General features: G+C 41.5%; 1 protein-coding gene across 1 annotated transcript in view; it reads right to left on the bottom strand.

Moving 5' to 3' along the window:
- Positions 1-22121, bottom strand: part of LOC138987872 (mucin-19-like) — a 37497-nt gene extending 15376 nt beyond the window's left edge. Inside the window, 22 exon segments of the mRNA XM_070370109.1 lie at positions 270-323; positions 2503-2556; positions 3040-3069; positions 4127-4180; positions 4585-4638; positions 8179-8232; positions 9193-9246; positions 9393-9446; positions 10240-10293; positions 10453-10506; positions 10745-10792; positions 11332-11382; positions 11530-11583; positions 11828-11875; positions 12264-12317; positions 12877-12927; positions 15196-17259; positions 17262-17296; positions 17298-18225; positions 18291-19335; positions 19392-20615; positions 22098-22121. Of these exon segments, the coding sequence (XP_070226210.1) occupies positions 270-323; positions 2503-2556; positions 3040-3069; positions 4127-4180; positions 4585-4638; positions 8179-8232; positions 9193-9246; positions 9393-9446; positions 10240-10293; positions 10453-10506; positions 10745-10792; positions 11332-11382; positions 11530-11583; positions 11828-11875; positions 12264-12317; positions 12877-12927; positions 15196-17259; positions 17262-17296; positions 17298-18225; positions 18291-19335; positions 19392-20615; positions 22098-22121 (6142 nt within the window).

Raw genomic sequence — 22121 nt, 5'->3', positions numbered from 1 at the left:
TTCCTGGTCTTTCTTTCCTGTTTCTTTCCCACCACTCTTCTGTCCCAAATTCAACTCCCTAAATAAAATCACAGGCACATTGATCATTGAAGAGTTTGTATTTCTAGTATTTGTCTGTTTGCATTCCAGAACCAGAACCTGTCTTTACTAAGAGAGGAGAAAAAGTGGTGAGTAAAGGGAACTATAAAAGCTAGAGTTTAATTTCAGATAAGCTGTCCTGTCTTCTGAGATGCCACCAAGCAAAGTTCATATATTTTTATTTGACTTACCAGTGGTAGAAATCCCGGGACCAGTAGTTGTTTCAGATGCTTCCTTGGAGGTACCTAAAATGAGTAGGAAAAGAGCACTGGACTTTGTCTGGTTGCAGAAGAGTGTATTTGAAGACATCTTCACATAGAACAAGAGTCTCAAAGCACCTGGAGTGTACTGGTACACCTACAAATGCCAATTCATTCTCCTGCTATTGAAACATAGTAGGCCCTAACACAGCAACTCCTTGCTCACAGAAGAATTGAGTATTTCATGTCTCAGATGGTAAAGAATCTGCTGCAAAATCAGAGACTCAGTTTTGATCCCTGGGTTTGGGATCCCCTGGAGAAGGGGATTGCAATCCATTCCAGTATTCTTGCCTAGAGAATCCCATGGACAGAGGAGTCTGGCGGGCTACAGTCCATGGGATCGCAAAGAGTCAGACACGACTGAGTGACTGACACTTCCCTTCACTGTGACCCTGGTAACTATCACTTAAGAGTCCCCTTCTGTTAGTGACAAAAACTATTTTCACACTGAACTATTTTACTTCATATATCCTGTTTTCCTGGCTGTCTAGTATTAATTTTAAGGGGAGTGTTTTATGAACTCTTTATATATTCTGAATATTAACCTCTTGTCAGTCATATAATTTGCAAATATCTGCTATTCAAGTTTTTTTTGTTTTATTGATGGTTTATTTTGATATGCAAAAGCTTTCAAGTATAATTAAATCCCATTCGTGTTTGTTTGTTTGTTTGTTTGTTTTTTTGCTTTTGCTTTAGGAGACAGATCCAAAAAACATTGCTATGGTTTATGTCAGAGTGTTTTACCTATGTTCTCTTCTAAGAGTTTTATGGTTTCAGGTCTTACATTTAGGTCTTTAATCTCTTATGTGCATGCTAAGTCACTTCAGTCATATCCGACTCTTTGTGACCCTATAAACTGGGGCCTGCCAGGCTCCTCTGTTCATGGGATTCTCCAGGCAAAAATACTGGAATGGGTTGCCATGCCCTACTCCATGGGATCTTCCTGATCCAGGGATTGAACCCACATCTCTTACGTCTCCTGCATTGGCAAGCAGTTTCTTTATCACTAAAGAAGCCAAAGCTACCATATGGCCAGAACTGGGAAGCCAGAACTACCATATGCCCCTACAATTCCACTCCTGGATGTATATTCAAACAAAAATAAAAACTCTAGTTCAAAAAGATACACGCACTCCAGTGTACATAGTAGTACTATTTACAATAGCCAAGATAGGGAAACAAACTAAGTGCCCATCAACAGATAAATGGATAAAGAAGATGTAGAAAAAATACATATGTACATATATATATATGTATATATACACAATTTTATATACACACATATATAGTAGAATATTATAAAGAAGATGTAGAATACATTTACACTGGAATATTACTCTGCCAAAAAAGAATTAAATTCAGCCATTTGCAACAATGTGGATGAATGTAAAGAGTACTATGCTTAGTGAAATACATCACGCAAAGACCAACACTATTTGTGGCATCACTTATATGTGGAACCTAACAAATAAACAAAATGCATATAGCAAAATAGAAATAGACTCACAGATATACAGAACAAATTAGTGGATACTAGAGAGGAAAGGGAAGAAGAAAAAGACAAGATAGGGATAGGGGATTAACAAATACAAACTACTATATATAATATAGATAAGCAATAAGTAAATATTATATAGATACATTAAGGGAATACAGTCATTATTTTCCAATAATTTTAAAGAGAGTATAAACTATGAAAATACTGACACACTATGCAGTACATCTTAAACTAATACAATATTGTAAAAAAGAAAAAGCAACGAAAAATAGCACCCACATCTTCCTGTCACTGTGGGAAGGTAGGAGACTAACTTCATCTTTGAGCACCAATTAGCAAACAAAGATTGCCTAATCACATGGACCAACCTCTCCCCTACTGTCTCCAGTATTTTTCCACTAGTTCACCCCAGAATTTAAAAACTCTCCTGCTCTTTATTTCAGCAAAGTTAAATTCAAAATCTCAACCCTACTGCAATGCTCTTGACTTCTATTTCATGATCTTAAAGTCTTCTTTGCTGTTTAACTCCATCTGATACCATTTTTCTTTTACACTTCAAGTTTAATATTGATAGACATAAATATTCCTTTTCTGAAACACTTGAGTGTTAAAGGGGAGAAGAATGTTGAACATGTTAACTTCATTAGAGTCAGTAATTTCCATTACCTGGGCTGGAACTTTCTGAGACACCAGTAACTCTGCCTGATACCACAGCAGTACCTGCAAAGACAAATGAGGGACACTGCATATCAGACATAGCTTCTATTGCTAGCCTCAAAGATCAATAACAGGAAGAGAAAGGAAATCAGATGAAAATCTAGGCTAATGTTGTAGTTAGCCCATAGAGAAATTTATGAAGTAAAAAATAAACAAAAAACAATGACAGAAAAAAAAAACCCTCTGAGTAGTAGAACCCACGTGGATTTTATAACTTGTTGAAAAATGCTGGTTGGATTTCAGCCTCTTTCTCCTCCTTTTAGTAGCAGTGCCCTTGTGTACTTTTACAAAATTATCTGGCAGCTCTGCATGGAGCCCAGAAACTCAGAACAAGAAAACAATAGATGGCTGGAAGAGGACATGCTCTAAAAAGATTCTGCCCATTTCCTGGCCCTTTATCATTACCTTAAACATTCCCCTGTGTTGAAGCAAAGGCATAGGAATCATTAACTGAGAACACAACAGATAGGAACCACTGACACTTACTTGTTTGCTTTCCAACTCCAGTGCTAGTCCCTAAGAAAGGCAAAGAAGACTGAAGTTAGAACTTGCTGTGCTGATGCTACAACAGACAGTAAATTCCAGAGAAGGGCTGTTATTTTTCTAGGCGTATCTACTTGGAGCCACTGATTAAATATTTACTTGCCTGTGTTGGAACTTTCAGGAATAACTGTTGTGCCAGAGGCTCCCCTAGTGGTACCTACAATAAGAGAGAAGCATGAGCCTCACGAAGCCTTTCTCACCCTAAGAAGAGTACTGTATTGACAAGTGTGCTGGTTCTCTGAAGCAATAGAAAACAGTTTAACAATTTTTCTTGCACAAAATGTTAAGCTTGGCATATTTTCCAAAACACTTTCTCGTGACTATTCAAATAAAATATAGGAGGAAAAGTCACACTTGCACCATTGATCTTATTTCTCTAAATATAGAATCATCTAGATTCTGATATTCAATGAGAGAATGTCTGTCCTATAGTCACATGATTTATTTCTAGTGACTTAAATTCCCAGTTTTCCAGCACTGAAACAAAAACAAACAAACAAAAAAACAGAAAAAAAAATTGTCTAAACTTGTGATCAAGGGTTAGGCATCTCAATCAAAGCCTTAATTAACAAATTTACTTGCATCTGGTATAGCGATCTTCCCTCACTTCTTGGCTACTAGTGACCCCTACTGATTCTGGGCTATTGCCTGACAAAACAAAGGGAGAAAATTTTCAAATAAAGAATGTATCTTTTTTTTTTTTTTTGTACTGAAATTGAATCAATAATTTTTTTTTTCTGTAAGTTTCTTTTTTTTAATTTATTTTATTTTATTTTTAACTTTACAATATTGTATTGGTTTTGCCATATATCAAAATGAATCTGCCACAAAAAAAAAAGAATGTATCTAAGGAACTACATCTATAGTATGTTCTCTATGAAAACCCAAGGAGATAATAGAGGTTGTCCTTATGATCTGTTACTAAATTAAAAGAAACCAGTTTTAAGCCATGTTAATTTTCATTCACAACCCATATGCAGTAAACTCAAGTGAAAAAATTATTGAGAATCCAAAACATGGCAAAACTCACCTGATAAAATTCTTGTTTCAGTGGTTCTAACATGTTCTTTAAAAGTTGTTGCTTCTAGAAGAGCAAAGGAGGAAAAATTGAGAAGCTGGAGTTTGAAAATGTGAAAATGATATAGCAGTGTATAATCTTCTCCCTGCTGCTGCTGCTGCTAAGTTACTTCAATCGTGTCTGACTCTGTGCATCCCCATAGACGGCAGCCAACCAGGCTCCCCTGTCCCTGGAATTCTCCAGGCAAGAACACTGGAGTGGGTTGCCATTTCCTTCTCCAATGCATGAAAGTGAAAGTGAAGTCGCTCAGTCATGTCTGACTCTTAGCGACCCCATGGACTGCGGCCTACCAGGCTCCTCCATCCATGGGATTTTCCAAGCAAGAGAACTGGAGTGGGGTGCCATTGCCTTCTCCAATGATCTTCTCCCTACAGCCACTTAAAGGAGCATTCCTTTCACTTTTGACTTACCTGCATTGAAACCTCCAGGTGAGGATGTAGTTCCAGAGCCTGTCCCAGTGATACCTGGTAAAGGAGAGAGAAGAAAAGAAAGGAAAAAAAATGGACAGAGATAACTTTCTTATTGGATGGAGATCATGGTTCAGGTTAAACAATGTGTTTTTGTAAAAGACTGCATTCCTTCTCTAGGATTCCTTGTTCCAAAAGGTGAAATAAATATTGTTTGATGTTTCATTTCCTGTGGTAAACTCCAGTTTTCTGGGATCCTTCTTTTCTGGAATTAGTATCATGGAGATGGATGTCTTCCCCATCTTCACTTTTTTTAACTTACCCATCCTCACATATTTTGCTTCTATTAATAGTAGATTGGCTCCCTGAAATTATGTGAGGGACTCCTGAAGGTTAAAATGAGAAGGAGAAAGAATCTTGAAATTTTAATTATTTTGAGGCAGTTCTTTCAATTTCAAAGATTTATAATTGTAAGGCTAGGCTCTCAGGAAAAGAAAAAAAAAAAAAACACATTAAAAACACCTACGTTTCCCACAAATTCTGGTTGACCCTGTTTGATCTGACATTCTGAATCCCTAAATCAGAAGCAATACAGTCTCCAGCACTCCCAGACTCTGCTTTATGGATTTGACTTAACACTGCTGAACCGCAACTCTTCCCTTTTTCAGGCTTCTTTGCCCACCTATATAACCCAAGGAATCGTGTTTCAATTTATTTTTCATCTCTTTTCACTATGTATGTTCACCGTAAGGAAATCCACCAGCATCCACAATTTAAAACATCATTTGTAAGTAAATCACTAACAAATCTCTCTCTCCAATGAAACCTATCTTCTGTATTCTGGCTGCACTTATTACTCCTGCTGAGCATACTAACTGGATACCTCAGAGCACCTTAAACTAAAACTGTCAAAAAATCTGACCTCACTATATCTCCTGTCAGTTATAATTCTTTTTCTTCTTCCAGTATATACCAAAATTTAGTGGATGGCACTCAAACTATGAATTAGAATTCATCCACAGTCCTTGCTATCCTTTATCCCTCCCATCACCACACTGAAATTGATTCTAACGAGCCAACATATTTCTCATTCTTTTTGATCATCCTTCTGCCTTCTATTTTTTCACATCACTGCCTTATTTCAGTCTCTAATCATGCCTAACTTCTAACAGTCTCAAACTGGATGACATCTCCACACTTACTCTCCTACTCTCCTTCATATCAATTCTCTAGTTAATTCTCTAGTTAATCTTCCAAAAAGGCAAATCTGTGCATGGTAATCAACATATCAAATAACTTTTAATTATACCTTCAGTTCAGTTCAGTTCAGTCGCTCAGTCGTGTCCGACTCTTTGTGACCCCATGAATTGCAGCATGCCAGGCCTCCCTGTCCATCACCAACTCCCGGAGTTCACCCAAACCCACATCCATCAAGTCGGTGATGCCATATGGCCATCTCATCCTCTGTCGTCCCCTTCTCCTCCTGCCCCCAATCCCTCCCAGCATCAGAGTCTTTTCCAATGAGTAAACTCTTCACATGAGGTAGCCAAAGTATTGGAGTTTCAGCTTTAGCATCAGTCCTTCCAATGAACACCCAGGGCTGATCTCCTTCGGAATGGACTGGTTGGATCTCCTTGCAGTCCAAGGGACTCTCAAGAGTCTTCTCCAACACCACAGTTCAAAACCATCAATTCTTTGGTGCTCAGCCTTCTTCACAGTCCAACTCTCACATCCATACATGACTACTGGAAAAACCATAGCCTTGACTAGATGGACCTTTGTTGGCAAAGTAATGTCTCTGCTTTTCAACATGCTATCTAGGTTGGTCATAACTTTTTTTCCAAGGAGTAAGCCTCTTTTAATTTCATGGCCACAATCACCATCTGCAGTGATTTTGGAGCCCAAAAATATAAAGTCTGACACTGTTTCCACTGATTCCCCATCTATTTCCCATGAAGTGATGGGCCCGGATGCCATGATCTTCGTTTTCTGAATGTTGAGCTTTAAGCCAACTTTTTCACTGTCCTCTTTCACTTTCATCAAGAGGCTTTTTAGTTCCTCTTCACTTTCTGCCATAAGGGTGGTGTCATCTGCATATCTGAGGTTATTGATATTTCTACCCGGCAATCTTGATTCCAGCTTGTGCTTCTTCCAGCCCAGTGTTTCTCATGATGTACTCTGCATAGAAGTTAAATAAGCAGGGTGACAATATACAGCCTTGACGTACTCCTTTTCCTATTTGGAACCAGTCTGTTGTTCCATGTCCAGTTCTAACTGTTGCTTCCTGACCTGCATATAGGTTTCTCAAGAGGCAGGTCAGGTGGTCTGGTATTCCCATCTCTTTCAGAATTTTCCACAGTTTATTGTGATCTACACAGTCAAAGGCTTTGGCATAGTCAATAAAGCAGAAATAGATGTTTTTCTGGAACTCTCTTGCTTTTTCCATGATCCAGTGGATGTTGGCAATTTGATCTCTGGTTCCTCTGCCTTTTCTAAAACCAGCTTGAACATTGCCCATGAAATCATGTTTTAAATTTTTGTGTCATAGCTAACATCTATATTACAATATTATTATGGTAAAATATAAAATTGATGCATCATTTCCTTATTTCAGGAAATTTCTGTTATGATTTTGAGATACAGAAGTTCCAAAGAACCTTCCAGCACCTGCTCTTGCAGTTCTCTCTCATCATCTGGGTTGCATTTCATAAGTATGCTGGACTGTAATAATTTTCTGAACTGTTTTATACTACTATGCTTTTTAATAGAATAGAGGAAATATTTCTTCCCTGATCATTTCCATTTTTTAAACAAAAAATCTCAATGTGAGGCCCCAAGAATGCCTTAAGTTATTTCAGTCACCTTAATTTACCTGGGTTGGAAACTTCTTGGTGGCAGTGACTTCATCTTATGTGATGGTAGTGACAGTGAAGATGAGTATGAGAGTATCTACTAAGTACTAAGTCGCTTCAGTCGTGTCCAACTCTGTGTGACCCCATAGATGGCAGCCCACCAGGCTCCGCCGTCCCTGGGATTCTCCAGGCAAGAACACTGGAGTGGGTTGCCATTTCCTTCTCCAATGCATGAAAGTGGAAAGTGAAAGTGAAGTCACTCAGTCGTGTCCGACTCTTCTCGACCCCATGGACTGCAGCCTACCAGGCTCCTCTGTCCATGGGATTTTCCAGGCAAGGGTACTGGAGTGGGGTGCCATTGCCTTCTCCATGAGAGTATCTACTTGTCTTCAAAAAAAGACTCTTGTTTTCATGATGATATTTACTGCCAGAAAACTATGTTCTAATAAATATGAGTCTGATGAAATCTTTAGTCCAGGAAATTCTAGTACACTAAGATGACCAGTTTTAATTGGCTCTGCTGCTGCTAAGTCGCTTCATTCGTGTCCGACTCTGTGTGACCCCATAGACGGCAGCCCACCAGGCTCCGCCATCCCTGGGATTCTCCAGGCAAGAATACTGGAGTGGGTTGCCATTTCCTTCTCCAAGGAAAGTCTTTAAATGCAAAATTTTGTCATCTCCTCTCTATAGAAAACCCTACAAATAACCAACTAAATCTCAACAGTTATGCAATAGCATGACTGACCTGTTTGTATTCCACTCCCAGTGGCATCACTACTGTGTCTTGAAGTGGTAGTTTCTAGGAGTAAAAAAGGAAAATTAAACATGATTTTAAGCAATTTTGAAATCTGGAAAAATGTGTTGTAATAATAGAAGAAATGGCCCCAAAGACGATGGCTTTTGCCTGAGATACATATAGAGAGCTTTCTTTGGTAACTGACTAACTCGTGTTGAAATCTTCAGGAACAAATATGGTTAAAAAAGATATACCAGTGATATTTGAATTGGAAGTGAAAATGAAGTTGAGAGAGAATGATAGATTATGAAATTGAGAGAGAGAGATAGTAACAATATTTTTTTGTGTCCTTAGAGTAGCATAAATGGATAATTCGCATGATTCTTAAAAGCAGTAAAGGGGCTTCTTTGGCCAAAGAGAAGCAAATACCATGTTTTCCCAGTATCTCTTTCATTTCCCAAGCCAATAAATGCAAAAGTCTCAGAAAAGAGACCTTTATCTATGGTTTAAGGCTTTGGGTAAAAGTGATTTTCCTCTGCACATTTATTTCATTTCCTGTGATTTGGTTTCCTGTTGCTTCAGTGTGTACTCCTCAGTGTGTGTTCAGGGGTATAAATATTTAAAATTTGATTTGTTGGGACTTTGGTCATGAGGGTAAACCCACAAGAATGGGTTTTACATGCAAGAGAAGTCCAAGATGAATTAATTAAACATATAATACTAAACAGGAGTGGAATTTTCTGATGCCCTGGAAACTCCAGTTAATCCTGAAGTAGCACCTGCAATGGCAAGATGGATAAAGGATTGAGAACAACACATCATTCTTAGCTTCAGAGAATCACATCTGAAAAGCTGACATATGGAGAAATTCAGTCTGAAGAGCCAAATCTGAATCATCTGATATACTGTCTCTTCAAATGGAATATGAGACTCTCTCAGCCAGTTTTCTTACTCATCAATCATCTAACGCAAACTTAAATACAAAACTGTTGAACCCAAAGGCAGAAAGAGCCAACCGCTCACCAGTTGCTGTTCTGACTTCAGTGGTAGTTCTGACTTCTGTAGTAGTTGTAGCCTCTGAGAAGAAATAGGAAAAATAGTGGTATGGGATACAGGAATTCAGGGAAATGTATAAGAGTATTACTATCTGTAATATCTCTATAGGAGACATCAGGTCTCTAAAGCTAATGTAGGCAAGTTTCTTCAACTTTTCCATGACTCACTTGTGTTGGAACTTCCAGGTGCAATGGTTGTACCAGTAGTCACCCCCATGGTAACTGAAATCACAAGAGAGAATCAATTTGTGATTCCCTTTTACTAGGGGTTCAAACTAGGATTTGCTTTAGAACAAATAATATAAGGAACTTTATTGCTTTAAAGTGATACATCATGTGTGGTCTCTATTATGCCACTTTATTACACATATACCCAAAAAGGCAATTCACATGGGGTAAAATGAAAGGCAGTTAATATCCTAATAAGTGAAGTGAATGAAAGTTGCTCAGTCATATCCGATTCTTTGCGACCCCATGAACTATACAGTCCATGAAATTCTCTAGGCCAGAATACTGGAGTAATCTTTATCTTCTCCAGGGAATCTTTCCAACCCAGGGATCAAACCCAGGTCTCTCACATTACAGGCAGATTCTTTACCAGCAGAGCCATAAGGGAAGCCCAATATCCTAATAATTTGTACCCCAAATGAGATTCAGATAGAACAAAACTCCCCTTAAATTTATAATAGCCAACATGATTTAGATTAAGATAAAGAGAAAAATAATTGTTTAATTGTTGTTGCTGCTGCTGCTAAGTTGTTCAGTCGTGCGACCCCATAGACAGCAGCCCACCAGGCTCCCCCGTCCCTGGGATTCTCCAGGCAAGAACACTGGAGTGGGTTGCCATTTCCTTCTACAATGCATGAAAGTGAAAAGTGAAAATGAAGTCGCTCAATTGTGTCCGACTCTTAGCAACCCCATGGACTGCAGCCCACCAGGCTCCTCCACCCATGGTATTTTCCAGGCAAGAGTACTGGAGTGGGGTGCCATTGCCTTATGTGGTTTAGTTGCTCACCTATTTTAATTCCACCCTGGCTGGTTTCACCACTTCCCAAAGAAGTTGTAGCCCCTAAGTGAAAGAAAGAAAGGAGAAGAATGCTAAATTTTGAAGATGCATATAACTCAGAAAAGCTGAGTTGAGTATGGTAGGGAAGGTTTGGAGGAGTTGAAGGAAGAAGCCAAACCATCAATGAAGTTCCTTATACTCCCCATTAGGTTAGTACTTTACCTGTGTTAGAGCTTCCGGGTGCAACTGTTGTGCCAGAGATTGCACCAGTGTTACCTGAAGCAGAAGAGAGAAACAGAGAATTGCAATAGTGATGCATTTACCAACCTGAGAATAGCCCATAAGACTGTCTGGGACTTGGAGATATAAGATTCTTCTTAGAGTTATCCTGTTAAAACAAGGTGCATTCTCTATTTTTAAATTCAGGGCCACAATAAAGACATTGGCTTATGTCCCAAATGATTTGCTTCTTAGAGTTAAATATCAGAGGTTTCTGGGCCTCTCCCATATTTACCTGTTTTACTTCCAGGGCTTGACCTCTCAGATGTGCCAGTGGTGGCTCCTGATAACAAGAAATAGAAACAATATTTGAGTAAATCCATTTAATTGTATTCAAGTTCATAACATCTGAAATTCAAAATTTAATAGGCATAAACTTCCAGAGTTGCTCCCACCAGCTCTACTTCCTTAGTTGTAACTATATGGGAATATTAATATGTTGCCTCCATCTTACACCAGGGTAATAGCTTGAATGTCCAAAAAGAGAATCCTTTCTGGGCTCCCCTCTTAAGAACAGTATAAGGTTTACCCCAGAAGAAATGGGGTAAACCTTATACAAATACCCTTCCATTAACAAATGCCCTATGAAAAGGCAGAACTCAAGAACTACCAATTTCCTTTCTTTGGTTATCTTTACTTCTCTGAAGGTTCTAACTTCTGAGAGTGACAAGACAGAAAATAGTGAGAGCTAACAGAAAGTCATAAAAAGACATCATCTGCTGAATATGGAAGTTCAAATAGTTTTGATATATTTCAAACAAGCCTTTTTACTGGGAAGATATTATTAATAGAAAGCACAATTAGTAACTCAGTAGTGCTCACCTGTGATTCTTCCAATTCTTGTTCTACTTTCTCCTAAGGAAGTTGTGGACTCTGAGAGAGGGGGAAATGGAAGAGAGATGATTGGAAACCATGTAAGGATTATAGAAAAGATATGGTAGTTCTCTTATGTAGGATAACACTTGAGGAACCCTACGTAGCTGGGCCCATGGAAGATTCCCTACCATTTTGTTGAATTACCTGTGTTGGAACTGCCAGGGGCAACAGTTGTGCCAGGGATTACCTTTGTGGTACCTGAAACACAAAGGGTCTAGTCATCACAGTGACTTGTGTTTGTCTTCTAAAGTCCTGTCTCTAGGAGAAATATGCCATATCAAAGGGTCCTCTCACGGCTTTCCTGATGAGGTGAGAGTTGTATGACTTTTCTATTATCCATGTCATTAAGAAAGCAATCAAAATATTCCCAAGTTGAAGCAACTTTCTCAAACATCTCATTTATTCCAGGACAGGAAGAAGGGGGGTTTTCTCCCAGATTCACCTGTCACACGCCCAGTCGCTTGGCCTCCTGCTACTGCAGTGTTATCTTCTGTGGGATGAAAGGCAGGAAAATATTTGAATGTGCCAAGGAAAATACTGAATATTATAAAGGATTATTTAAGCAAATAAAATCTTTATATAGGTAGGACTGTTCACATCACTTTCTCTTCTTCCCAGGTATGTAATATTCCTTGGTTCCCCCTAACATACTAGTGATGTGTGTGTCATCCCAAGGGAAAACTCTTCACACCAATTAGACACACCAGCCCATCTTTAAACAGTTAGAAGCTAGGTGATGGTATTGAAAGATCTTCCATAACATGTTAAATCTAAAAGACAATGAAAGCTACTCTGTAAGAGATCACACCTCCCAATAGGATAGTCTATGGAGAGTCATAATTCATGCTAAACCCAAACTTCAAAAATCTCATTCTTACCAGGTCTGAGCCCAGTTCCAGATGTGCTGTTGCTCACTATTAAAGTTGTGGCCTCTGAGAAAATAAAATGATGAATGATGAGGTCTGAGGATTTGGGATAATAGGAAAAGAATGATGCTGATATTTTATAAGAGTGGGTTTACTAACTACCTTATGAGGTTAAATAAAGAAAGAAAGAAAGCTGAGTGCTGAAGAATAGATGCTTTTGAACTGTGGTGTTGGAGAAGACTCTTGAGAGTCCCTTGGACTGCAAGGAGATCCAACCAGTCCATTCTGAAGGAGATTAGTCCTGGGTGTTCATTGGAAGGACTGATGTTGAAGCTGAAACTCCAATACTTTGGCCACCTGATGAGAAGAGTTGACTCATTTGAAAAGACCCTGATTCTGGGAGGGATTGAGGGCAGGAGGAGAAGGGGATGACAGAGGATGAGATGGTTGGATGGCATCACCTACTCAACGGACATGGGTTTGGGTAGACTCTGGCAGTTTGTGATGGACAGGGAGGCCTGGCGTGCTGTGGTTCATGGTGTCACAAAGAGTCAGACATGACTGAGCTACTGAACTGAACTGAACTATGCAGTTAAATATCAAGAGTTCCTTCTTGTTAACCTACCTGTGTGGGAACTCCCAGATATGGCTGCCTTGGAGAATTTTCCTGAAGTACCTAGAATGAGAAAAATTAAAAGATCAACACAGCATTATCTCCCCCAATGAATACTGAAGTAGCACTGGAAAACCTTTCCTGCAGAGTTTTGATTCTAAAGGAAATGAACCATCAACTACTTTCCACCGTTTCCTTTCCTGACCCACCTACTTACTCCTTTTTCATAGATCCCACTGACAGTGAAAGCAGACTTTATGTCACCCTCACTAGTTTTACTTCCAGACCTGGACTCCCTGGTGTGGAAGGAGGGAAAGAGGCAAGGAGGCAAGGAAAGAGTGAGGAGGAAAAAGGCAGATGATGGGTTCATCTTTCTAAATTTTACTCATCAATTACTTGAGTTATTTTGATATTCATATATTTAAAATAAACCACATTGACTCTAGCACTCTGATAAAGTGAAATGTTATTTCAAGGCACATTGTGAAAAAGTATAATTTTTTCATTTTAATTTCAATTTATCTGCAATGAATTTCAGTGGAATTGTGTTGTCTGAGCCTAATAAAGGAAAGATTAAATTCATATTTTAGTTAAATAATATATTTGAATTTTTATTTTTAAAATCCATTTCAGTGCTTCAACTGCCATGATGTATAACATTTTTATTAAAAAACAAGAATATGTTATTTTCATTGAGATTATCTTAGAAATTCAACTCAGGGTGAGAAAGACCTCTTGGAAGAGAAATTGTAAAATGCTCTTTTCAGAAATCATCTATGAGTTACAAATTATTAAACTAAAAACAGAAACATAACCCTTTTCCCATATAAAATGTTTACACATATGTAGTTCTTTGCTTCCAGTTAAAGGCTAAAATCTTGAACTTGGAAAATGCAAAAAAAAGAAAAGGTAAAATACATATTGTGCCCAGTAGTCACACATTAGTGACTATTAAATTAATTTATTAGTATGATGTTCAATACATAATTTGAAGCGTGGTTATTCATTTAGATTAACATAACTATAGGTTGAATAGATAATAATTATACATATAGCCTGAATCAAATTATTTTCTAGTGATTAGTTTGTAAAATAATTTTACATAAGTAGAGTTTGTAATAGCAGTTAGAATAAGCATAGGGTAAATCTTTAAAACAGGAAAATAAAGAATAAACAATCTATTTCTTAAATAAGAGAATTTAGTTACTAAAACCTAGGTTCTATTAGATAACCTGCAAACTGAGAAATGATGTTTTTCTCAACATGCTCATGATATATTACTAGTCTGGAAACCTGATAATATACTGTACCCTTGAGTAAATAATTTAGTCCATTTATTGTTAGGAAAAAATTGCCTTACAAGTTATTTGTGAATTTGGTGTGATGTTGTAATAATTCAGGATGGGGAACATGTGTATACCCATGGCAGATGCATGTTGATGTATGGCAAAACCAATACAATATTGTAAAGTAAAAAAATAATAATAATAATAAAATAAAAATAAAAAAGAAATTAAGAAATACAATTTTGATTTGTAAAATAATAATATTATAGTTTTAATAAATAAAATGTCCCAAATCTTGCAGTTTCAGAATGGCAAATGCCAAAGTTTGTTAATATTTTAAAATTTGTAAACCTTTTTTTATTATCTGCTTCTGTAGTTCTTATTTACAGTTAGAAATGGGGAAATTTAAGCTTTGTAAATATTATTAATGGATAACTAAAGATCATTGTATATTTGCCTTAGTGGAAGATGCCCTTGTGGTAAAGAACAGACTTTGAGTCAGCAAACAATGGATAGAAATATTGTCTTCACTATTTATTTGCTGTAGAGCTTGGACCAAACTTATATAATATCTTTTCTAAGTTCTTCATGAGTAAAATGAGATAGCAATACTTTTTTAAAATATTTAAATTAGACAGTATATTTAAGAGCATTGTATTGTTTAATTGGAATTATTATTATTTTGTATTTTATTATTTTTAATATAAATTTATTTTAATTGGAGATTAATTACTTTTGCATTTTTAAATAGCCAGTGAGCATGAAAACAAGTCCAAAAAACACATCTGGCATCCCCTGCTTACTTACCAGTAGCAGTCATGTCCAGCTCTTTGCAACCCCATGGACTGTAGCCTGCCAGGCTCCTCTGTCCATGTGGATTCTCCAGACAAGAATACTGGAGTGGGTGGCCATTTCCTCCTCCAGGGGAATCTTACCAACCCAGGGATCAAACCCACATCTCATGTCTCCTGCATTGGCAGGCAGGTTCTTTACCACCAGCACCGTCTGGGAATATTATTGCTTAAATATGGCTAAATTGACTTGCCTTCATATGTGGCAACTTCACTTTCTGACTCCCAAGTTGTTCTCCTGGCTCCTGTGATTTTACCAGTTGATGACTCAGTTGTCTCGGACCCTTCAACTGATGTCCCAGTTGTCCATAATCCTCCAGGTGATGGGCCAGTTGTCTTCAAACCTTCAGCTGAGGTGCTAGTTGTCGCTAATACTCCAGTTGATGACCTAGTTGTCTCTAAACCTACAATAGATGTTTGTGTTGTCCTCATCACCCCAGATGACGGTCCTGTAGTGCCTAAACTTACAAGAGAGATTCTAGTGGTTCTTCTCAATCCGTCTGTTGATACAGTTGTCCCTAATCTTTCAGCTGATTTTCCACTTGTTCCTGATCCTGTAGCAGTGGTCCCTGCTTCTCCAGATGATGGTCCAACCGTCTCTGAACCTACAATAGATGGTCCAGTTGTGCCTGATCCTCCAGATCTAATGTTCCCTGTAGCATCAACTGACGATACAGTGGTTGATGATCTTATATCTCCTTTCCCAGTTGGCCTTGATCCTCTGGCTGATGGTCCAGTTGTTCCTAAGCCTACAAAAGAGATTTTAGTAGTTCCTGTCAGTCCATCTGTTGATCCAGATGTCCCTCTTCCTTCAAGTGAAGATCCACTTGATCCTGATCTTATAACAGTGGTCTCTGTTTTTGCAGATAATGGACCAGCTGTCTCTGAACCTACAACAGACGGTCTACTTGCCCCTGATGTTCCAGGTCTAGTGGTTCCTATAGCACCAGCTGAAAATACAGTGGTTGATGAACCTAAATCTCTGGGCTCAGTTGTCCATGATTCTACAGTTGATGGTTCTATTGTTCCTGCACCTACAACAGAGACTTCGGTTGTTCCAGTCAGGTCAACTGATGACCTAATCGTCCCTGATGTTCCAGATGATGGTGCATCTGTTCCTGAAACTACAACAGATGTTCTGGTAGTTATTGTCAGTCTATCTGCTGTTCCAGTTGTCTGTGACCCTTCAATTGATGATCCACTGGTTCTTGTTTCAGTAACACTGGTCCCTTTTTCTCCAGATGATAGTCCACTTGTCCTTGAAGCTACACCAGATGTTACAGTTGTCCTTGTCATTCCAGATGATGGTGCACTTGTTCCTGAAGCTACATGAGAAATCCTAGTGGTTGTAGTCAGTTCAGCAGGTGATCGAGTTAACCCTGATACTTCACCTGATTTTCCACTTGTTCCTGATCCTATAACAGTGGTCCTTGTTTCTCCAGATAATGGACCAGGTGTTAGTAAATCAGCACTAGATATTCTAGTAGCTATTATCAGTCCACCTGCTGATCCAGTTGTTCGTGATCCTTCAGCTGAAGTTCTACGTGTTATTGATTTAATAACGGTGGTCCTTGTTTCTCCAGATGATGGTCTAGTTGTTCCTGAGCCTACTCCAGAGATTCTAGTGGTTCTTGTCGGTCCAGCTGTTGATCCAGTTGTCCCTGACCCTTCACCTAGTGATCCATTATTTCTAGATTCAGTAACAGTGGTTTCTGTTTCTCTAGATGATGGTTCAGTTGTCCCTGAACCTACAACTGAGATGCTAGTGGTTCTCGTCAGTCCAGCTGTTGATCCAGTTCTCCCTAATCCTTCACTTGGTGATCCACTAGTTCTGGATTCAATAACAGTGGTCCCTGTTTCTCCAGATGATGGTCCAGTTGTCCCTGAAACTACAACAGAGATTCTAGTGATTCTGGCCAGTCCAGCTGTTGATCCAATTGTTCCTAATCCTTGATCTGATGATCCACTAACTCTAGATTCAATAACAGTGGTCTGTGTTTCACCAGATGATGGTCTAGTTGTTCCTGAACCTACAAGTGAGATTCTAGTTGTTCTCGTTAGTCCAGCTATTGATCCAGTTGTCCCTGATTCTTCACTTGATGATGCACTAGTACTAGACTCAGTAAGAGTTGTCCCTATTTCTCCAGATGATGGCCTAGTTGTCCGTAAACGAACAACAGAAAATCTATTGGATTCTGTAAATTCAGGTGATGTGTTAGTGGTTACAATTTCATCAATGGATGATCCAGTTGATCTGATGCTCCATATGATGGACTGATTGTTCTAGATTCAATCAACTAGTTGTTCCTGTTTCCCATCTGATGACAAAGAAGGTGCTATTTGTTCAGCTGATGATACACTTGATGCTGATCCTACAGCAATGGTGCCTGGACAGTTGTTGCTGAACCTACACCAGGTCCTGCAGGTGCTGAGGACCCTCCTGGTGACGAGAAACCTGGAGGGGGTCACGGCTCCGCCAGATACAGGTAAGCTGGTTCCAGGTCTTAGAACATCAGTCCCTGTTGCTCCAGGTAACGTGACGGTTGACTCTGAGCTTGCAGGAGGCCTTGCACTTGCTTCTGTGCTTCTGAGGGGTGGTTCAGGGGTTACAGGTGCTCCAGATGGAGGGATGCTGGTTCCTGACCCTATAGCACTTGTCCCTGCTGCTCCAGACAATGGGGAAGTTGTCTCTGAACCTGGAGCACGTGCCCCAGGTGCCGCCGAGCTTCCTGCTGATGATCCGGGGGTCACTGGGGCTCCAGAGACAGGTACGTTGGCTCCTGATATAACACTGGTCCTTGTTTCTCCTGAGACTGGGGCAGTAGGCTCTGAACCGGCACCACTGCTTCCAGTTGCTGCGGATCCTCCTGGTGTCGAGCCAGGCAAGCCTGATACTCCAGTTGAAGGTACACCGGTCTCAGATCCCCTCAGAGCAGTCGTTCTCGTAACCCCAGGCGATAGGGTGGTGGGCTCGGAACCTGCGCCAGGTTGTTGAGTGGTTTCTGGCCCTCCAGGTACTGATGAACGGCTTTCTGATGTTTCACCTGAAGGCGCACTGCTTCCTGATCCTGGAGCAGTCGTCCTTGCAGCTGCAGGCAATCTGGCAGTTTGCTGGGAATCTACACCCGGGGTCCCAGCTCCTGCTGCCCTGCCTGTGGTTGATCCAGGTGTTGCCGGTATTGCAGAGGAGGAGAAACGGGTGCCCGATGGGCCAGCACTAGTCCCTGTTGCTCCAGATAACGCGACAGTGGGCTGAGAGCCTTCACTAGATACTGCAGTTGCTCTGGACCTCCCTGGTGATGATCCGGGCTCACTGCTGCTCCGGACACAGGTAAGCTGGTTCCAGATCTTAGAACATCAGCCCCTGTTGCCCCAGAAACCTGGACAGTTGTTTCTGAACCTACACCAGGTCCTGCAGTTGCTGATGACCCTCCTGGTGATGACGCAGGGGTCACGGCTCCGCCAGATACAGGTAAGCTGGTTCCAGGTCTTAGAACATCAGTCCCTGTTGCTCCAGGTAACGTGACGGTTGACTCTGAGCTTGCAGGAGGCCTTGCACTTGCTTCTGTGCTTCTGAGGGGTGGTTCAGGGGTTACAGGTGCTCCAGATGGAGGGATGCTGGTTCCTGACCCTATAGCACTTGTCCCTGCTGCTCCAGACAATGGGGAAGTTGTCTCTGAACCTGGAGCACGTGCCCCAGGTGCCGCCGAGCTTCCTGCTGATGATCCGGGGGTCACTGGGGCTCCAGAGACAGGTACGTTGGCTCCTGATATAACACTGGTCCTTGTTTCTCCTGAGACTGGGGCAGTAGGCTCTGAACCGGCACCACTGCTTCCAGTTGCTGCAGATCCTCCTTGTGTCGAGCCAGGCAAGCCTGATACTCCAGTTGAAGGTACACCGGTCTCAGATCCCCTCAGAGCAGTCGTTCTCGTAACCCCAGGCGATAGGGTGGTGGGCTCGGAACCTGCGCCAGGTTGTTGAGTGGTTTCTGGCCCTCCAGGTACTGATGAACGGCTTTCTGATGTTTCACCTGAAGGCGCACTGCTTCCTGATCCTGGAGCAGTCGTCCTTGCAGCTGCAGGCAATCTGGCAGTTTGCTGGGAATCTACACCCGGGGTCCCAGCTCCTGCTGCCCTGCCTGTGGTTGATCCAGGTGTTGCCGGTATTCCAGAGGAGGAGAAACGCGTGCCTGATGGTCCAGCACTAGTCCCTGTTGCTCCAGATAATGCGACAGTGGGCTGAGAGCCTTCACTAGATACTGCAGTTGCTCTGGACCTCCCTGGTGATGATCCGGGCTCACTGCTGCTCGGATACAGGGCAAGCTGGTTCCAGATCTTAGAACATCAGCCCCTGTTGCCCCAGAAACCTGGACAGTTGTTTCTGAACCTACACCAGGTCCTGCAGTTGCTGATGACCCTCCTGGTGATGACGCAGGGGTCACGGCTCCGCCAGATACAGGTAAGCTGGTTCCAGGTCTTAGAACATCAGTCCCTGTTGCTCCAGGTAACGTGACGGTTGACTCTGAGCTTGCAGGAGGCCTTGCACTTGCTTCTGTGCTTCTGAGGGGTGGTTCAGGGGTTACAGGTGCTCCAGATGGAGGGATGCTGGTTCCTGACCCTATAGCACTTGTCCCTGCTGCTCCAGACAATGGGGAAGTTGTCTCTGAACCTGGAGCACGTGCCCCAGGTGCCGCCGAGCTTCCTGCTGATGATCCGGGGGTCACTGGGGCTCCAGAGACAGGTACGTTGGCTCCTGATATAACACTGGTCCTTGTTTCTCCTGAGACTGGGGCAGTAGGCTCTGAACCGGCACCACTGCTTCCAGTTGCTGCAGATCCTCCTTGTGTCGAGCCAGGCAAGCCTGATACTCCAGTTGAAGGTACACCGGTCTCAGATCCCCTCAGAGCAGTCGTTCTCGTAACCCCAGGCGATAGGGTGGTGGGCTCGGAACCTGCGCCAGGTTGTTGAGTGGTTTCTGGCCCTCCAGGTACTGATGAACGGCTTTCTGATGTTTCACCTGAAGGCGCACTGCTTCCTGATCCTGGAGCAGTCGTCCTTGCAGCTGCAGGCAATCTGGCAGTTTGCTGGGAATCTACACCCGGGGTCCCAGCTCCTGCTGCCCTGCCTGTGGTTGATCCAGGTGTTGCCGGTATTCCAGAGGAGGAGAAACGCGTGCCTGATGGTCCAGCACTAGTCCCTGTTGCTCCAGATAATGCGACAGTGGGCTGAGAGCCTTCACCGGATACCGCAGTTGCTCTTGACCTTCCTGGTGATGATCCAGGGCTCACTGCTGCTCCGGACACAGGTAAGCTGGTTCCAGATCTTAGAACATCAGCCCCTGTTGCCCCAGAAACCTGGACAGTTGTTTCTGAACCTACACCAGGTCCTGCAGTTGCTGATGACCCTCCTGGTGATGACGCAGGGGTCACGGCTCCGCCAGATACAGGTAAGCTGGTTCCAGGTCTTAGAACATCAGTCCCTGTTGCTCCAGGTAACGTGACGGTTGACTCTGAGCTTGCAGGAGGCCTTGCACTTGCTTCTGTGCTTCTGAGGGGTGGTTCAGGGGTTACAGGTGCTCCAGATGGAGGGATGCTGGTTCCTGACCCTATATTTCTCTGAGTAGATTATTTCCTGTTATACCAGATAATAGTGTAGTCATCCTTGAAACTAAACTAGACAGTCTTGTCGTTGCAGATTTTTCAGATGTTGATCCAGGTGTTTTGGATGTCCCAGAAGCAGAGAAACTTGTACCTGATTGTAATACATTATTCCTTGTTGCATCATATAATGGGACATTGGACTCTGAACCTGCACCAGACATTCCAGTTGCAGCTGACTTTCCTGTTGATACTGGGATCCCTGGTGATCCAGATAAAAGAAAAGTGGTTCTTGATCCAATATTTTTAGTCCCTCCTGCTCCAGTAAATGGAGCTGTTGTCTGTGAGCCTACTCCATGTGTTCCAGTTCCTGGTGACCATTCTTGTGAAGACTGAAGGTTCTTTGATGCTCCAGATAAAGGTAACCTGGTTTCTGATCCTCTAACATTAGTCCCTGTTGTTCCAGATAATGGGGCTGTTCGCTCTGAATTTCCACCAGGTGTTCTAGTTGCTGAAGAAGTTATAAAGGATGATTTGGGGGTCACTGTTGCTCCAGATATAGGTAAAGTGATTCCTGATCCTATATGATTCAAATAGGTAAGTGTATGTGATACCATTTTTCCCATATTACACTTCCAGTGTATTTTTTATGGTTATCATTTTTTATTTTTGTTAAAACAGATTAAGATGACTCATAAATGATCTTGTATAATGGTTAATGATCGCCTTATATTTTTTTACCCACTAAATTGTATTCAATTTAGTCAGTAAAAATTAAGATATAAAAACAATATTATTTTATTCCACCCCCTCCAGTATTCTTGCCTGGAGAGAGTAGCCTGGTGGCCCACAGTCCATGGGTCCCCAAAGAGTCTGACATGGCTGAGCAACTAACACTTTCACTTTTATCTTGTTTAGTAATGGAGAAACCTGAACTGTCAGATCACTGTCATACTCTGTGACACTAGTTGCATCACCTGACTTCCAGGTGTACTCCTTATTAAGGAAAAAAATGGAAAACTCTCATTCACAGAATTTCTTAATCTGTGGGGTAACCCCAAAGTACTATAAGTAACAACACAAGAGACTGAGACAGACTTGCCTGTGAGTGTCCAAGAGCCTCCAATAGAGGCGTGGGTCAACAGCGACCTACTGTGGGGTCAGGGGCACTGAATACAGCAGTCTTGAGAGCCATAGTGTGCTGGCTATGTCCTTTTGAAGGAGGTCACCATAACTCCTACTATAGTTTGGCCTTAGGTCAAACTACAGGGAGAGAACACAACCACACCCATCATCAGAAAGTGAAAGTGAAAGTGAAATTGAAGTCACTCAGTCCTATCTGACTCTTTGCAACCCCATGGTCTGTAGCCTATCAGGCTCCTCCGTCCATGGGATTTTCCAGACAACAGTGCTGGAGTGGATTGCCATTTCCTTCTCCAGGGGATCTTCCTGACCCAGGAATAGAACCTGGGTCTCCCGCATTGCAGGCAGATGCTTTACCTTCTGAGCCACTTGGGAACCCAT

The sequence above is a fragment of the Bos mutus genome, chromosome 5, assembly GCF_027580195.1.
Source record: "Bos mutus isolate GX-2022 chromosome 5, NWIPB_WYAK_1.1, whole genome shotgun sequence".
Classification (NCBI taxonomy): domain Eukaryota; kingdom Metazoa; phylum Chordata; class Mammalia; order Artiodactyla; family Bovidae; genus Bos; species Bos mutus.
Note: the sequence above shows the minus strand (reverse complement) of the source record. Positions and strands in the feature narration are given on the sequence as shown.